Source organism: Serinus canaria, chromosome 5 (assembly GCF_022539315.1).
Source record: "Serinus canaria isolate serCan28SL12 chromosome 5, serCan2020, whole genome shotgun sequence".
In the NCBI taxonomy this organism is placed as follows: Eukaryota; Metazoa; Chordata; class Aves; order Passeriformes; family Fringillidae; genus Serinus; species Serinus canaria.
Window position 1 is genome coordinate 23,619,358 of NC_066319.1, and position 16,678 is coordinate 23,636,035.

Sequence of the window (16,678 nt, forward strand, 5' to 3'; positions counted from 1 at the left end):
GCTGATTTTAGTGGTTGATTGCAGTGCAGTTCAAGTTACCTTGTGCAGGTGACAAGGGGATGGGTAGTTGTCGGGATGTTGAGCTACCAGCAATGGGAGCCCTTCCTAATGTATTACTTTTGTGTCAAAGAAAGTGTTGCTGTAGGCTTTCAGTGAATCTATTAGTCTGTAAAACTACTTAGTTCAGAATGCATGGAATCTCGTATATTAGCGTAGTCTAAAGGTGTACTCACAAGTCTGTTACTAAAACTTTGAGGAAGGTTCACCTCAGAAGGTAGAATGATTGAATGCAAATTGTATAGTTTTGACTCTTTAGTGTCCAACGTGAGATCAGTTGATTGTACAAAATTTAGAATTTGGTTTGGTTTTCTTGCCTCAGGGTTGGCTTTTCTTTAAACTTTGCTGTTTTGGTAGCTTCCCCTCATATTGAACTTACAGAGTCAAGTCACTGTTTGGTTTTTTTCCTACTTCAGGAATTGTGGTAGGGGCAAGCCTTATAAGCAACATTGAGACAGTGATCTATCAAAGCAAATGGCCTTCAGGTACAACAGACTTTCTGAACAAATGGCTGCAGATGTATTGAAAGTAATTCTCAAAAACACTAAGTTGGGTACATTAACTAGGTGACCTGCTGTAGGAGAAATTATGTGACAACTTGACAAAAAAAAATTTTAATTTTAGAAGCATGGGAGTTATTCATTTTGCTTTAGATCTGTATTGATGGAAGGTTTCTCCCTTGGTATTGTAATATGAAAAAGGGAATGCATGGTGATGGAACATGATTCCTGGTTCTTGTACAGATAGGACTTGTATTTTGTCAGACTTAACTTTCATGATGGCTCTTGTCCTTCCCTTTGTATGGGTCAGTTATGTCATCTGGGCCTCTGCCTCTGAAAACTTGATCTGCCATGGTGGGTCTGTGCTCTCATACCAGAGTCTGCTAAAATGGGAAGATCTTGTTTCTATTTAATAGTCGATGCAGGAAACCTGTATTTCAGTGTAATGTTATGAATTGTTTCACTCTGTGTGTTTGGTGATAAATTTACAGCAGAAAAGCATGTTGTACGCTCCGTCAGGTTTTTTTGTTTGGTTGGTTTTTTTTTGCTACCCAGTTGTCATCTGCAAATGCAGCACTTCTGTTTGCCTCTTCTTATACATCACTAAAGCACATCTTGAACAGTACATCCAATTAGAAACTGCTGTGAATATTTTGTGGAGTAGAGATAACTATCTTAATTATCTAATTTGGAGGATTTTGTTGTGTAGGATGCATGACTGGAAGGACACTTGAAAGATGTAAATGCTTGCAAACCTTTAATCAAGGTTTTTAAAATCCCGGTCAGTGTTCATTTGCTTCCCTTTTGTCCCGTTCCTACCTCTCCTCTGTTTCACACTACCAGCAGCTGTCCTTATATGGTTTATAAAAGAAATGTATAAACTTGTATTGCTAATTTGTTTGTAAACTATTTAATGTAAATGGTTTGTCAGGTCTGCCTGAGTAGGATGGCATTAAGCCATTTGCATCTGTGGCAGAATGGTTGGTTCAAGACAACATAGTCCAAGAGTAATATGGTGTAGCTTTGCTGATGCTTTGTTGTAGACTGTTCCTACTGGTTCATCTTAGATGGGTGGAGTTCTGAAGTGACATTGAAAAACCTTGTACCCTTTTGTTTAAACTAAATATTGCCTTGTACCGGGCTGTGTTGCTCTGGCTTGTTTGAATAAAGAGTCTCTTGACCTGAGCACTTGTACATTGTCTGGGGTTGTCTATGACAGCTCGGTTGCTGCCAGTGTCAGATGTTGAAAAGCAGAAGCTGCTGTGCATGTTTGTGCCTTCCTGTTGCAGGGGGTAGAGAGGTGGTAGGAAAAGTAACTTGGGCAATTATTCAGTGGGAAGCGTGGCTGGTGCCGTCAGTGCCTGGATGAGGCTTCTTTCTTCATCTTTTTAGCTAGCTAAAAAGATGGCTGGAGAAATACAGCCTTACATCACATGGCTTGATGCTCTTCTGAGGAGGAAGCAAGTGATACCCAGTTCCCACCATACCAGCTTCTTCAGTTGCTATTGTCACTATAGAAAAGACATCTCAAAATGTCAGACGATGGGCTAGAGAGATTGCTGATGAATCAGCTCCATCAGAATGCTGTCATTACACATCTTGCAGCAGCATGAAATGCGGGGATGGTATGGTGCCAGGCTCTTCGTTCGTATCTCTTTAGGAAGGCACTGTTTTCTCCTTCCCCACGGCTGGCCTTGTTCCTGCTGTCGGGTTTCAGAACCGCTCCCTCCTTCAATTAGGGATTGCTGGATGATTGGTGGCCTGGGATAATGTCTGCTTCATGCTGGGGTATGACCGCAGCTCCCTCTGTTAGAGTAGTAATTGTTCTGACGGGCATGGGCGTTCGAGGTATGACTCATGAGGACAGCAGGCCTGGCGGGCCAAGCTGGTCGCCGGCCCGGCGGCCCCTTCTTTACCGAGAGGCGGCACCGCGGCCGCGGGCAGGGCCGAGCAGCTCCTGCTGCCGCTCGCCGGCCCCGTGGGGGCGGCTCGGCGGCGGCGGGAAGGGAACGCGATGTGCCTGGGGCTGCTGCGGGGTCAGCGCGCCGGGGCCGCCGCTGCCCTGCCCTGCCCGCCTTTGTCTGGCCCCGGCGCGGGCCGGCTCCCACCCAGGTGCGGCCGCGGCGTCCCGAGCCCCGCCCGCGGCGGGGAGGGGCTCGTCCCGGCCCGCCCGCACTTCCCGCCCGCTACTGCCGGGTGCCGGCCCGGAGCTGTCAGGGTGAGTGTCCGGCCAGGCCCGGCCGAGCCGCGGGCGGTGCGCGGCGGTGCTGGCAGGCCCGGCCCGGCCCGGCCCGGCCGTGGGGCGGGGGCGGCGGGCACAGACAATGCCGGGCGGGCGGGCGGCCTGCTCGCCGTGCCCGGTCGCGGCCTGCGGCCACACACCCGCGAAGTGGGAAACGCCGCCGGGCTGCGGGGACGCCTCTAGGGCGTGCGGGCAGAGAAGTGGAGGGGGTGTTCTTCTGGAAGGTGCTGGGAATGGCGGGGGTGCCGCTAGTTGCAGAAGGAAGACGTGCTGGAGGGAGCTTCCCTTGGTGAAGGAGGGAGCTAGTGATGTCTCCGCGGGAGCTTTCCTTCATCAGCAGTTCAGGCCGTCCTTTTAAAGAAAATCACATGAGCCTTTTCATGCCTGAGCTTTGTAAAACCTCTTGAAGGGTGGGAGCCTTTGCAGCTTACAAGCACAGTCCCACTGATGTCTTTCACTCCCAACTGTCCACCCTTAGAATTATGTCAGTGCATGCCTGTGCACTTGCCCGTGTGTTGCCCTTTTCCCTTTTGCCCTTCTCGGCTCCCTAAGACTGGCTTCACTCCAGGCTTACCCATGCAGTTACAAATTGCTTTTGGTCTTAGCTGTAACAGAAGGTCAGTTTATTTTGCATTGTCTCTCACTTTTATAGAATGGAAAAGAATGGCCCTGGTTACTTTCAGAGGCCATGTATTAAAATGTTTTTTTTCAGAGAAATTAAGTATTTGTATATCTTACCAGTAGCTTGTCATTTGTGCTATTAAAATTTCACTGGGGTGAGTTAGGGCATACACATTAAAGCAGACAAGAGAGAATTTAATGCTGTTTGTTCTTGAATGCCATTTCATTACTGCTGAAACAGTAGCTTCCCTTTAGCATGCATTTCTCCTTTTTCTTTTTGTTATTGTTATTCTGAGGTCTTTCTATTTTTTCATCAAGTGTCTGTGTATCTTGCAACTTATAATTCATTTGTTAATTGAAAATGCCAGCTTTTAAAATTCTATCAAATTTTTATTGCCTACTGTGTTATGGTTACTTGAATCTTCAACATATTTTCAGAGCTACTTTATGTTGTGCTTGATGGGAAGATTTAGATGGCAAATACAAAAAAACCCAGTGTTGGACTAAACTTCTAAGAACGTGAAACTTTGTCCTTTCAGAGCCAAAGAGCAGATGTGACCCAAAACTGCCATTAAACAAAAAAACAAACAATTCTTTCTGCTGAGAAAACTGTGGCTGCACTACCAGAGATCTGTCTGCCAAGAAGTATAGTTTCATCTGAAATGTGAAATCCAACTATATGCACTCTAAATTTGTGCCCAAATATATAGGAACATTTCAGACAAATTTTTCCTTTAAAAAGACCTGTCTTGATTTCTCTGAACTTATTCTTGAGTAATGCTTTTGAAAACCTCTCAAAATATGAAAATATTTATTGATATTCTTGTGCAACAGTAATATTCAATAGGTGAAAGTGAGTAGGGAGAAGTAGACAATCAGTATCAATAAAAAGCTGGTTTTGTTTAGCATAAAATGGCTTCCTAGTTTGCCATTGTACATCTTCTGAAGAAAATGGTCTGGAAGCTGACACTTCACAATAAAATATAGTGATAGGTGATGAATGTATGCTTCAAAAGAAGTCACATTTTAGAACATTATTGATGTAAAGACTTTTCCTTAGCAGTACCCCATACTATAAGCTGTGATGTTAATGTGATTCAGCTCTGCAATTTGTAGCAGGAAAAGCATTTCTTTAGAAGTTGAGTAAGAGCTGTTCGGAGTAGTGCATGGTGAATCCAAACTTTGATGTTTTCATATTTTCTCACAATCTTTTAAGGTGATACATTTGTTTCCTAAACTTACCTATATTCATTTGGAATTCTCACTTTTATGTTTGAAATTCTTGCATTTGTGCTGCCTTGTAAATGCTTTTCACTTTTGCTGCATTTTGCATGATCTCCCTTCAAAAGGTCCTGTTCTTTCCTTGATGGTCTTAATTTTCTCACTGTTCTGTAATATAAAGCTGCCCTGCCAAGAACTGTCAGGAAGGATTTGTTATTCATCTCCACTACTGATTTCTTGGGTGACTTGCTTTTGGAAATGTTGCATTGACCACTTTTATGGCAAGTGTCTCTCACAAAACTTACTTTGGCAGTTCAGTTGCTTCAGAGATCTTGTTTTCTAGATTTTACCAAAATGAATGTTGTTTCTGAAATACTTAATTCTGTTTGTTCCAAGTTGAGGCAGCAAAAAAAAAAAAAATCTATGTAGGTCAAACACTTCATTGCTGCAAATTCACTAGTAATAATGGAATTTAGCTGTGTTATCTTATAATGAGGCCACTTGCTATTTGGTTGTTGAGAAGTAATGACTTGAAGTTTTTGCATGTCTTGTCAAAGAAGTTTTTAAGAAAAGCCTTTTTGTCAAATGCAGGATACTCTGTGATCACACAGAACCCAGTGACTTAATTGAAAAGAGAAACAATTGTCTTTTATTCTGTTAAATGCAAGATGTAGACAGTACAAAATCTTGGCATTAGGACAGACATGAGCAGTGATGAAGCTAGAAAGACTGGATATTTCAGAAGGAGCTTTCCCTCTGTGACCGTGGGATACTTTCTGAGAAATTGTCTGTTCTAAAGGGAATTGTAAATTACTGGGGGGAGTATAATTTTATCACTATTTTTAGATGGCAGGTTCAGTGCAGAAGATAACCCATTTTGTAATTGAAGTATCGATTGTAGATTTTAATGACTAAAAATAGTGGGGGAACTCAGTTGACCAGACTAAAAAAAAAAAAATAGGTGAAACACTTTTTCATGGTCATTCAACTCCCTTCCCTATGTGTCTCTTATAGTGTGTGATTTCCCCCCCAAGTTAAGTACATTGTGATGTGGGAAGGGAAATTGCAGATCTTGTAGTGTATCACTACTGTACAAGCAAGAGGTTGTACTTGGTGGCAGTGAACTGTTGTATATGTGTAAGGATAAAAATAATTGTAAATTACTATTAGTCTGGTAATGGACAAGCTTTTTTAATAGAGTTGCTATTGACTTCTGGGTTTGAACTGAATTGATGTTTTGTTTGAGGACTGTCCTACAGTAAGACTTCTTTCCTTGGCAGAACAGATCTCTAGAGAGAAATAATGTTTCTTTTTATTGTTGAAGTAGGAAGTTCATGCTTTTGTCAGTTTTATAAAAAAATAACCAGCGTAGATGTCTAGTACAGGTGCCAAAATTTTATCCTGGTGTTTCTGTTGCTGGCATGTGCGTTCATGCTTTTTCCCCATTTTTTGTTCAGAATAGCTATTATCCTTGTATTGGTTCCTTATGTGTTCTTCAACAAAAAAGTATTAATAGGCAATAGCTTAAATTAGTTCCAAGTTTCTGATTAAGAATCAGAGCTATCTAATTTTCTATAAAGTTCGTTCTGCTTGTTCTTTGCAAGGGTGTATGTGACTTTGGGAAGAAACCACTGCATCTATTTATGTTATCTGCATCCACACTGAGGAAGTACTTCATTATTTCTGTGTTGGTGCATTCAAATGAAGATATTCCTAATGACAGCTCAGTTTATACTGGCAAAGCTGTCTTTGCTGATGGCACTTGGCTGCAGAGCTAACTCAAGGAATGGGGAATTTTACTGCTGGAAACTTCGCTATAGGGCATGCCTGCATCTATTGCTAGGTGAGCTGTTTGGAAAGCTGTTCATGTGAATTCAGTCTCATTTCTTACTTTTGGAGAGACGTCATTGCCTTTATAGAGTTAGATATGTTTTACTCCCCACTTCTGTATTTGCCATGAGCATCTTGCTTTTGGGTGTGGGATGGTGCTTTTTTGCGTTGTTTCGGTGTGCGTGTTTGGTTTCTCTTTTTTGGTGGGTTTGGTGGGTTATTTTGGTTGGTTTTTTTTTTAATAGGTAAAATGCATTGAGTTTGAATCAGGAGTCTGTTGATTTCTATTTAATTTTGAACTCTCTCAGTAGGCTGAATGAGGGATAAGAGAACAAATGAGAGGCCAGGGCAGAGAAAGCATAAGTAGGCGTTCAAGCAGATGAAGGCAGATCCATTGCAAAAGGTTGATGGGGTTTGGATGCAGTAACTCAGCTGCCCTTTTGACCTCATGATTGTTTGGGATTGGTATGGCCTTAGAGTTCTATTCTCATTGTAAATTTTCATTTGGAGTACCTTTTTTTTGTCAGTTCCTGACATGGAGGAATGCTGTGACTAGGGTTTGTTGGGTTTGTTTTGTTTTGTTTTTTAGTAAGTTGAGCATTAAAAAAGATAGTGAAAGAGAATTAACAGTTCAGTTGAAAGGGTTTTAGGTAGCCTCACTTCTGAGTACTTTGCTTCTTACATAATAAGCAGATCCTTTCATTCTCAGTGGTGTACATTTCTTTGGCCCTCCCCCAAAAAAGTGTGCTTCTTTAGAAGCACACTTGGTACCACTGTGCTGATGTCAAGAAAAAATATCCATATTGTTGTTTGTTTTGATGAGGTAGGGAATGGGAAGGACAAACCATAATGACACTTGGATACACTTGTTTATGTATATAGTCAGCTTGTGTTCTGACATTGGCTCTTGTTTTACAGCCATTGGGCAAATTAATAGTTTATGCGATTATAGTGAGAACAGTATTAACATCCACAGGAACTTGTAAATATTTAAGGCAAGCTTAGTGTAATTTGTTGTTGTGGGGCTGTGTGTATTGGTGACAGGTAGGGGTTTTGGAGTTCTTTGTGCTTCTTATGGTTTTTGGTTTTAATTATTGGGACATTGGGTTGTTACTTAAGTATCTTCTAACTTATCCAGGAAGGAATAAAAAAGGTTGTTTTTACTGTATGCTGTTGCTAGCCTAATTTTGCTATCAGGTTAGCTCTATGTGTTAGTGCTGTGTGGCTGACAGAAAGCTGTGAAGTACTTGCTTATATTAATTTATGTGAGAGAAAATATGCCCCTAATTCAAGGGATTTATTTTCTACAGAGAACCTCTGAGTGAATTAGATGAAATACTTTGTAGCCAAAGGCTGAATTTCTATTAGGAGCATTCTGTTAGTGTTGTGTTCTTATATGCCTGTAGTGATAAATTGTTGTGTGTAACCAGGTTATAGAGTTTTTGGCTTGGTCTGTAGATTCAGACTGGTGTGTTGAAATGTGTTACTCCCTCTCCGGTTTGATTTGTGCTTATAAATAACACTGGGAGCCCTTTCTACTGCTGCTATTTTCATTTTGCTGACCTCTCTGCATCAGACTGGTTCTCTCATTATTTTCTGAGCAGTCAGATTAGTTGTACAATAAGTCTGAGATGGGTATTGAGCCTAAGATCTCATCTGTCATACCCTAATAGTCAGTGTTCTTGTTTTAATCTAAAAGAAAGGGAGAAGGGGGAAACCACTAAAACTTGAATGACTAAGGATTTAAACCCTACGTGGCAAAAAATTATCTCTTGTTGACAATTGCTGACGCTGGCTACATTAGAATTAGGGCAAAAATGGTTTTTGTTCTTCTTGGTAACTCTTCATTTCAGTTGTGCTGTTTGTAAAGTTGTTAAAATGACTGTCCTTACACTTGCATCTGATTATTTTTTGACACTGATTCATGGCACCTGTTGCTAAAAGCACGTGTCAGTAAGAGCCAGTTTTTAGTGTTGATGGAAACTCATTTTGGTTTAGTGCCTTTGCTGTAGCACATTCCTCCTCAAGCTTAGGTGAGGTTATATTCCACTTGCATTTTCAGCTTACTAAAAGTTTCACCTATTGAGACTGGTAGTGTGAGAAATACTACAAATTGCACTACTCTCTAATCTTTAATGGTTTCTGATAATTTTCTAGAGCTAAAAAAATAGTGGTCTGATTTTCAAAGTGTGCATCTAAATATAATTACAGCCTCAGATTGCATATTAGCAATGAGATTTGCTGCAGAACTGGGGAGTTGTGTTGTTTTGGGGGTTTTTTTTGTTTTGGAATTTCTTGGGGGAGGTTGTGTGTGTTTTGTTGTGGTTTTGGTTTGGTTTTTTTGGGGGGGAGGTTTAGTTGTTTTTTTTTTTGTTTGGTTTGGTTTTATGTTTTTGTATTTTTAGGTGTAAGTATGTATTCACACAATATGTATTTTTCTGTTTTCTGACTTGTCCTTATCTCCACAGAAATTGCTGTAGTTATAGAGAGAGCCTGATTTACAATGGGGGACGACAGTGAGTGGATGAAATTGCCCATTGATCAGAAATGTGAACATAAGGTAGGCGAGCATGGATTTGGCTTGCTGCGTATCTCTGCTCTTGATGATTTTGTAGTGTTTCTGTATCTAAATACTCTGTAATTGGGTAATCTTGACAGCTGCACGGTGTGAGTATTAACAGATCTGAAACTGCATCAGCTCTATCCAACCTAGAGGCTCAATAACCTCTATTAAGCAGATTTTAGTAGCGTTGTATGGCGTAAGCTTGTGTGCTGACAGATAAGTACACTCATTCACGTGGAGAAATTACTCATCTGTAGCTGAAACTGTTGCTGGGCTCCCACCTCCTCACTGGTGTTTGCTAGAACTTTGGGAGGTGGGGGGGGGGAAGACTGGCATTTCTCTAGCCAGATCATTCTTGGCAGGAGAAAAACAAGTATTTTGTCCTGTTGCATGTCATTCATATAGACACTGAAGAGAAATCTGCAGGTGCCGGCTTGCTGAGCATACTTTCAAACATGATTGAAGAGCTTTGTGAGATTGGTAAGTTAAGGTTGTAATAGCACAACATTTAAATGTCCAATTTCTGGTTCCAGCTATGGAAAGCCAGATTAAACGGTTATGAAGAAGCACTCAAGCTCTTCCAGAAGATAGATGATGAAAAGAGTCCTGAATGGTCCAAGTATCTTGGATTGATAAAGAAATTTGTGACCGACTCCAATGCAGTGGCTCAGTTGAAAGGACTGGAAGCAGCGCTTGCTTATGTTGAAAATGCTCATGTAGCTGGGAAGTAAGTAGCCTTTTCTTGCTGCTCTTAGGCTGTTAGGACAGTTTAATGTGCCTCTCTGAGAAAAGCTGCAGCTGAATGTAAATTATGCAGTGACCACTATAAATTCTGATCTCTACTGTTAAGAGCAGAACTTGCTTTCCAATCTAGAGAACTTGCCGAATGGCACGCTTTCCTTGTGGATGGCCTCCATGTGCATATTAACTTATCACAACTTGCTTGCAGTGTTCTAAAAAACTATTGAAAATTTCTGAAATGGTGAAAAAGTGAATCGCTAATGTGGTGGTGTAAGTGCTGTGAACTGGAATCTCTTTCTTGTTTGTTTTGAAACAGTCTATCTATACAGGAGGGAGCCTTTTTTTTGTGTGTGTGTAATTCATACATGAAGTAAACTGTTGTTATGTTTATGTGACATTGCATCCAGCATAACCAATATGAATCTTCATATCTGCCAATTTCTTCACTGGATGTGTTTTATTACTTCTGTGTTGTGTAGGCCATGAAGTAGACCAAACTCCTGAGGGTGAAATAAAAGGGTGTAACAGGCCAGTTTGTCCACTTTGATCCATTGACTTTGTGACCTGATGAAATGAATAAAGGTCTTACTTAAAAACCCCAAAGCTTTCTTTAAAAAAATCTAAAAACCTTGCACAGTCCTTGGTTTAAAAGTGGTGTCAGTGATTTAGTTTATGTGAAGCTTGGTAGTATATGTGAAATACCGTGCTGGGATTATGTATTGATATACTTAACATATTGCAATGTATATAATTCCAGGACATGAAATTTATTTGTGAACCTCAACCAGAGAGTGTTAATACACTCTTGAGAATGTCTGCTATTCACTGGTGTAGTCTGATATTAGAATCATGTTAACTGTGATCTGTGTTCTTCTATAAAACTAGATGATGAAGCCATCCCTTAAAAAAGGTTATTTCCTTCAAGGTTATTTTAGGATGTAGTCGCTTTTATGTGAAGGCTTGTTGGGTCTTAATCTGGACTTGGTGCTGTGTGAGTTTTTTTTTCCTGTGGATAATGATGTAGAACACTTAATTCACATAAATGTTCCAAAAGTAATTGTCTCTCATCTTTCAGGACAACAGGAGAAGTAGCATCAGGAGTTGTAAATAAAGTGTTCAATCAGCCAAAGGCCAGAGCAAAAGAGCTGGGTGAAGATATATGTCTAATGTATATAGAAATTGAGAAAGGAGAGGCAATACAAGAAGAATTATTAAAGGGTCTGGACAACAAAAACCCAAAAATCATAGTAGCATGTATTGAGACACTGAGGAAAGCACTAAGGTAAGCTTTTAGTTCATGGTGGTTTTGTGGTTTTCTTCTTTGCTTTTTCTTCACTCCAGCAATATGTGGAGTCCAATTTTATTGCTGTCTTGAGCAGGCCCTTGTATTGTTGAGTAGAATGCATTTTTCCTGAATTGGTATTTTTTTGACAGCAACAGTTGACAACATCATGGGGTTTGTTCGGGTTGTCTATGTTGTACTAGCCTCATCTGTATCTCTTTCATTCCTAGTAGCTGTTTACTAAACTTCCGTTTTCCCATCCTCTGAGAGAAGGGCAAGATTACTGTGTCTTGTACCAGAATGTGAAGCTTGTTTTCTGAAAATCTGTAATATACTCACTGATCTGAAAACTAAGACATAGTTTAGGTTTTTGTTTTGGTTTTTTTTTGTTTTCCTCACTGATGTGAGCATGTTTAATTGGGTACACAGTGTGTGTTTTTAGAAGAAAGGAAAAAAAAAACCCAAGCTCATTGCACAGTAAGCTTTTATTGTCCATATAATAATTCCTTTATTGAAAAGGAGAGCTGCTAGTGCTCCGTAAAAGTCAAATCCAATTCAAGATGATGTAGTAGGCTTCAGTATTAGATTATTTTTTGGTTCCACATCAAGTTTGTTTGCTGCCTTTGAGTGAAAAATACTGGGGCTTCATGAAATTCTTATACTTGGTGTATATATAATTTACTGACCATTAGGGCTTTTTTTTTTTTTTTTTTTTTAAGAAAATAGAAAATTTTGAAATTAATGGGCAGAACACTTCTTTCTGAGTAAAGTAGCTCCTGTGAAAACTGTATGATGTATGTGGAGAGTGCCTTATATATCTTTTGGAGAACTTGCTGAGGCATACATAGAGATGATCCTTGTTAAACTGATTTTTTCAGGCTTCGGTAATATCAAAATAACACTTTGGGCTTAACACATTACTTAGCTTCTGCTAAGTGAAACTACTGTGCTGTATTTAAGAAGGTATTTTAGATATTTTTAATTTGCTTAGCTGGTTAAATATACTTTTAACAGTGCTGTGTAATTAGAAACCTGCATAACCTTCCTCAGTGCCTTTCAACTACTTCTGTAAAATGTGCCACATATGTTTTTTTTTCCTTACTTGCAGTATTTTATTATCTTTGTGATGTTAAGATCAAATACTCACATCAGCCCTGTAGGCTTAAACTCTGTCTTCTGCTTCTGAGCTGTGTTGCTCCTAAATTTTTTCTTATGCTTTGGTAGGCTTTCTGCATTGATAACAAAATTTGTCTGTGTTGTACCTAGGTGGGTAGCTTGAATGCGTAACTAGTTTAATTTCTGGTGTTTTCTGTCTTGTGCTAAAGTTTCTATTCTTCTTATATCAATTAGATTATATGAATTAGATGCAAATAAGTTTGCATAGGCATTTCTCCAAATATGCTCTCTTTTTAAGTCATGATAGAAAAATTGAATTATTGGACAACTCATTTGTTCACATATTTAAATCATGTTACTTCCAAGACCTGTTTTGAAGGTTTTTATACTGAGTATTTTTTAAAATTGATGTGGAAATATAATGATGTGCACTAGAATTTCTAGAATGTTAGACATGTAGATTTTAGTTCTTGAGCAGCCCTTTTTGCTAGCTTTTTTATGTGGAACTTGATTTGGAGGGAACCATAAGAAAAAGTGTGATTGGTAGAAGGGTTAATACAGAATTAAGAAGAAATGCTTCTGAATAAAAAAAAAATATTGGTTTTGATGTGATTTATATATGATGCCTTAGTAATTACAGCAGTTAACTTTACTGTGTGTTTGAAATGAGAGTTCTTGTGTTCTCATTCACCAGCGATTGAAATAGGAAGTTTTGTGTATTAAGTGCAACAGCACATAGAATTGTCTGTCAAGGAAGGGTGGTTGGCTGGGGAAACTTGTTTTATGTGTTCCTTCAGTGGCATATATTTCAGCACATATGTTTTCTGTGAAGATGACCCAAGCTCACTATAATTATCTGGTCCAACAAGTGAAAAAGTGACTAATGCTTTTACTGCAGTTTGTTTCCAAGGATAGACAAAGGAGATTCTATTCTAATTAAAAAAAAAAAAAAAAAAAAAAGTAGGTCATACAAATTTTGGTCTAAGGACAACTTCTTTCTTTCTTCTCTCTTTTGTCTTTTTTTCCCCCCGGCAAGGGAGCTGATTTAAACACTGGATTGGATTAAGTACTTTGAAGTTATTTGAGAGGCCTGATTTTGTAATTCCAAGCTGGGTGTGGAGGTTAATTTTGATAGGGCATATATTCTTTAAATTTTATGGTAGCATCTCAAGATAATATATAGCATAATGGTTTGAGTAAATGACAAAATCACTAAATGTGCACTGGAAGACTTTCATGTTTTTTAAAAAATGAGTTATTTGTGGATCGCTCCCTATTCATGGACACTGATGCTATTCTGTGTGTTTCACTGTCAGTGAATTTGGTTCAAAGATAATCTCACTGAAGCCAATCATCAAAGTATTGCCAAAACTTTTTGAATCTCGGGAAAAGGCTGTTCGAGACGAAGCCAAACTCCTTGCTGTGGAAATTTACCGTTGGATAAGGGATGCTTTGAGACCTCCATTGCAGAACATAAATTCTGTTCAGGTAGGCAGTAAGTATTTCTGTATCCAAACATTTGATGCTCATCCTCCTTATTCTGTGATGTCGGGCATTCTTAAAGCCAAAATTGGAATGTATTTTTTTAGCTGCATTTAACTTTACCCAGAATGTTGGTCACTCTTAGTCATTTGTAAGGAAATCATAGCAGTGTTTGGTTGCTCTGAACATACATGAAGTTGTGGGGTGAAGCTTCATTTGGAACTAAGAATTGAGCAGTAGAATGTAGCAGAATGGTTGCCCTTATAAAAGACCATTGCACCGAAAGTCTTCAAGTCAATAATTGTCATTCTCAGTTTTCTTTTTTTCTGAAGATTTTCCCTCTGTGCATCCCTTCATACTTATTCTGATGATGCTGAGGATGTGACTGTTTCCCTTCAGGAAGTGGTATTGAATTATGATAGAATATTTCATAGTTTTAAAACTTTACAAATTATTCATCCTTTCCTCCTACCCACTCGAGTTAATTATGTTCAGGTGAAAAGCAGTAGCTAGCTTTAAAAGGGCATGATTAAAAAAACCAAACTGTTTCATCAAATGTAGCTCAGCATGTTTGTTTCATCTTGTTTCTGTGTAATAATAGCATGGCTGTAAAGGAAAGCTTCCTTCATGCTCAACCATTTTTATTTCAAAGTGTCTACAGAGGGGCCACACCATTCTGACTCTTCTACTATTTGTTCTTATGTGAAGGCAATAACCTTTAGAGAACCTGTTCTCTTCTTTGACTAAGTATATCCACAGACTTCTGAACAGTGAATGTGAAGTCATTCTCCTTTAGTGGCAGAAAAAAGATAGAAGTGATAGTAGAAATGTAGTGCTGTCCTGGCTTTGAAATGGGAAAACTGTAGTGGCTTGCTTGTCTTGGAACTTGTCCATAATGTCTCTGATAAGATGATTCTTTTCTCTTTTGGCAGCTAAAAGAGCTGGAAGAAGAATGGATCAAAGTGTCATCTGCTGCTCCTAAGCAGACCAGGTTCCTGCGTTCCCAACAGGAGCTGAAAGCAAAATTTGAGCAGCAGCAGGGACTTGGAGGAGATGCAGATGGAGGTAAACTATTTAATCTCTGAACTCTGTTGGCAAGTATATTGTATATAGTTGCATTAAATTCTAAAGAAGCTTTTAGTCAAGCTGGTGCAAAATGTGTAGTGCACTACATAAGAAAAATATGTGTCTGAGGCAAAAACTTCCTATGAAAGAATATCTGTCTTTTGAAATAGCAAATTCACAACTGCTGATAGCACTTTCTGAGCAATGAGCCTTAGATGGTGTTCTAATCAAAATTTTGTGTCACTCTGCTTATATATTCTCTCTCCTGGTTGCAGGAGATGATGATGAGGAAGAGGCGGTACCACAAGTAGATGCATATGAGTTGCTTGAAGCTGTAGAAATTCTTTCCAAGCTTCCCAAAGACTTCTATGAGAAAATAGTAAGCGTAAACTTAAATACTACCTGTTAATTCTCTATATAGCAAATAGTAAGCGTAAACTTAAATACTACCTGTTAATTCTCTATATAGCTGATGAGTCTTAAGATTTATGAGCAATTCTGTGATGTGTGCTTTAGTGCCACATGGATAATAACAAGCTAGTGTTCATAACATGCGGGCTATCATAAATAAGTTTTAAAGTTGGATTTAGTGGCAAGAAAGCTGTAATTTTAGGGGGCTGACATATGTCCTGGGAAAGGACTGTATTTCATATTTCACTGCAGTTACTGATGTTGAACTATAGGAAGACCTTGGTTTTCTCAAGATGGAATAAAGGGTTTTAGTCTAAGGTCTGTGGCAAGTATGCTTCTCTAGAACAGTTTCTATTTATAGATTAATGTAAATTATTTGCTCTGCAGGAAGCAAAAAAATGGCAAGAAAGGAAAGAGGCTCTGGAGGCTGTTGAATTGCTAGTGAAAAATCCCAAGCTGGAATCAGGAGACTATGCAGACTTGGTGAAAGCGCTCAAAAAGGTAGTAAATAAAACTCAGAGTGCATATATAATTTAATATTTTTTATAATTTATTTGTATGATAGTTGAAAAGTTACAGTTGATATAATACTCAGGAGTAGAAAATGACTAAATGGAACAGTTGTGGAAATAACCCAATCTGTGGCCCACTGATTATTGTAAGAAATTCTTCCATTTCTCTGAAACTGATTTTTGTCTTCAGGTTGTTGGAAAGGATACAAATGTTATGTTAGTTGCTTTGGCTGCCAAATGCCTTGCTGGACTAGCTACAGGCCTCCGAAAGAAATTTGGACAGTATGCAGGGCATGTAAGTAAGAGTATGTACTTTTTTCCTGGTTTTATTCATGCTGGACACCTTTTTTCCCTTTCCCTTTTCCCTGTCAGGCCTTGGTATTTATCAAAGGTATTCTTTGTACGATTTGGAATGCTTACCAACCCCTTAAAAGGGTAAGCAATGAAATACTTACCTAGATCTTTGTAGCTTAAGTTTGAAAGGACCTTTTTCATTCATATTCAGCAATGTGAAACTTTCTGTTGCAATATAAGTCATCTGTACTAAGAAAATTGAATTTTTTTTGCCGTTAAAAGAACTTTACTTACATTACCTTGTCCTAGAGATACCCCTACAGAAATGCATTTGTAGGCCACAGTGGAAAAAACAGCTTCTAAATCAGAGTTCTTCTTAGCACCTCCATGGTGTATGTTTTATGTTGGTTGGGTTTTTTGAATGTTGGGGGATGGTAGGTGGTGGGTGTTCTGTTTCCTTGTTGCCTGGGTTTTGTGGGGGTTTCTGTCTGGCTTAAATAGCAAAAAATTCTGAGATTTTTGGTACCAAAATGTTCTGGTGCTCCAGTTTAGTGCTGTTTGTTCTCTCCTGTGGTGCTCTTCTCTTACCAGTCGATAATATCAGGGAAGCTTAACCAGTATGTGGAAACGAAGAAAGCAAAGAGAGCTTTTAATAATTTGCAGTTCTTACTTTTTTATCAAGCCTGTGTCACTGTGTTCTTTAAGCTGCTTAGTCAAATTTTTTGTGTGATATGCAGGAGT

The 16,678-nt window shown here is 39.1% G+C and overlaps 1 protein-coding gene across 7 annotated transcripts in view; it reads left to right on the forward strand.

Moving 5' to 3' along the window:
• CKAP5 (cytoskeleton associated protein 5) overlaps nt 1–16,678 on the forward strand; it is a 51,620-nt gene that overhangs the window by 1,163 nt on the left and 33,779 nt on the right. For 5 of the 7 annotated variants that reach the window (XM_030240286.2, XM_050974700.1, XM_050974701.1 and 2 more), the window contains exons 2-9: nt 8,940–9,031; nt 9,568–9,761; nt 10,851–11,057; nt 13,490–13,661; nt 14,588–14,720; nt 14,996–15,099; nt 15,519–15,632; nt 15,834–15,938. In XM_030240286.2, coding sequence (XP_030096146.1) covers nt 8,975–9,031; nt 9,568–9,761; nt 10,851–11,057; nt 13,490–13,661; nt 14,588–14,720; nt 14,996–15,099; nt 15,519–15,632; nt 15,834–15,938 — 1,086 coding nt within the window. In that variant the 5' untranslated portion in view covers nt 8,940–8,974. Of the gene's footprint in view, nt 1–2,707; nt 2,776–8,939; nt 9,032–9,567; nt 9,762–10,850; nt 11,058–13,489; nt 13,662–14,587; nt 14,721–14,995; nt 15,100–15,518; nt 15,633–15,833; nt 15,939–16,678 lie in introns of those variants that run through there. The other 2 variants (XM_050974699.1, XM_050974702.1) reach the window with 2 other exon arrangements.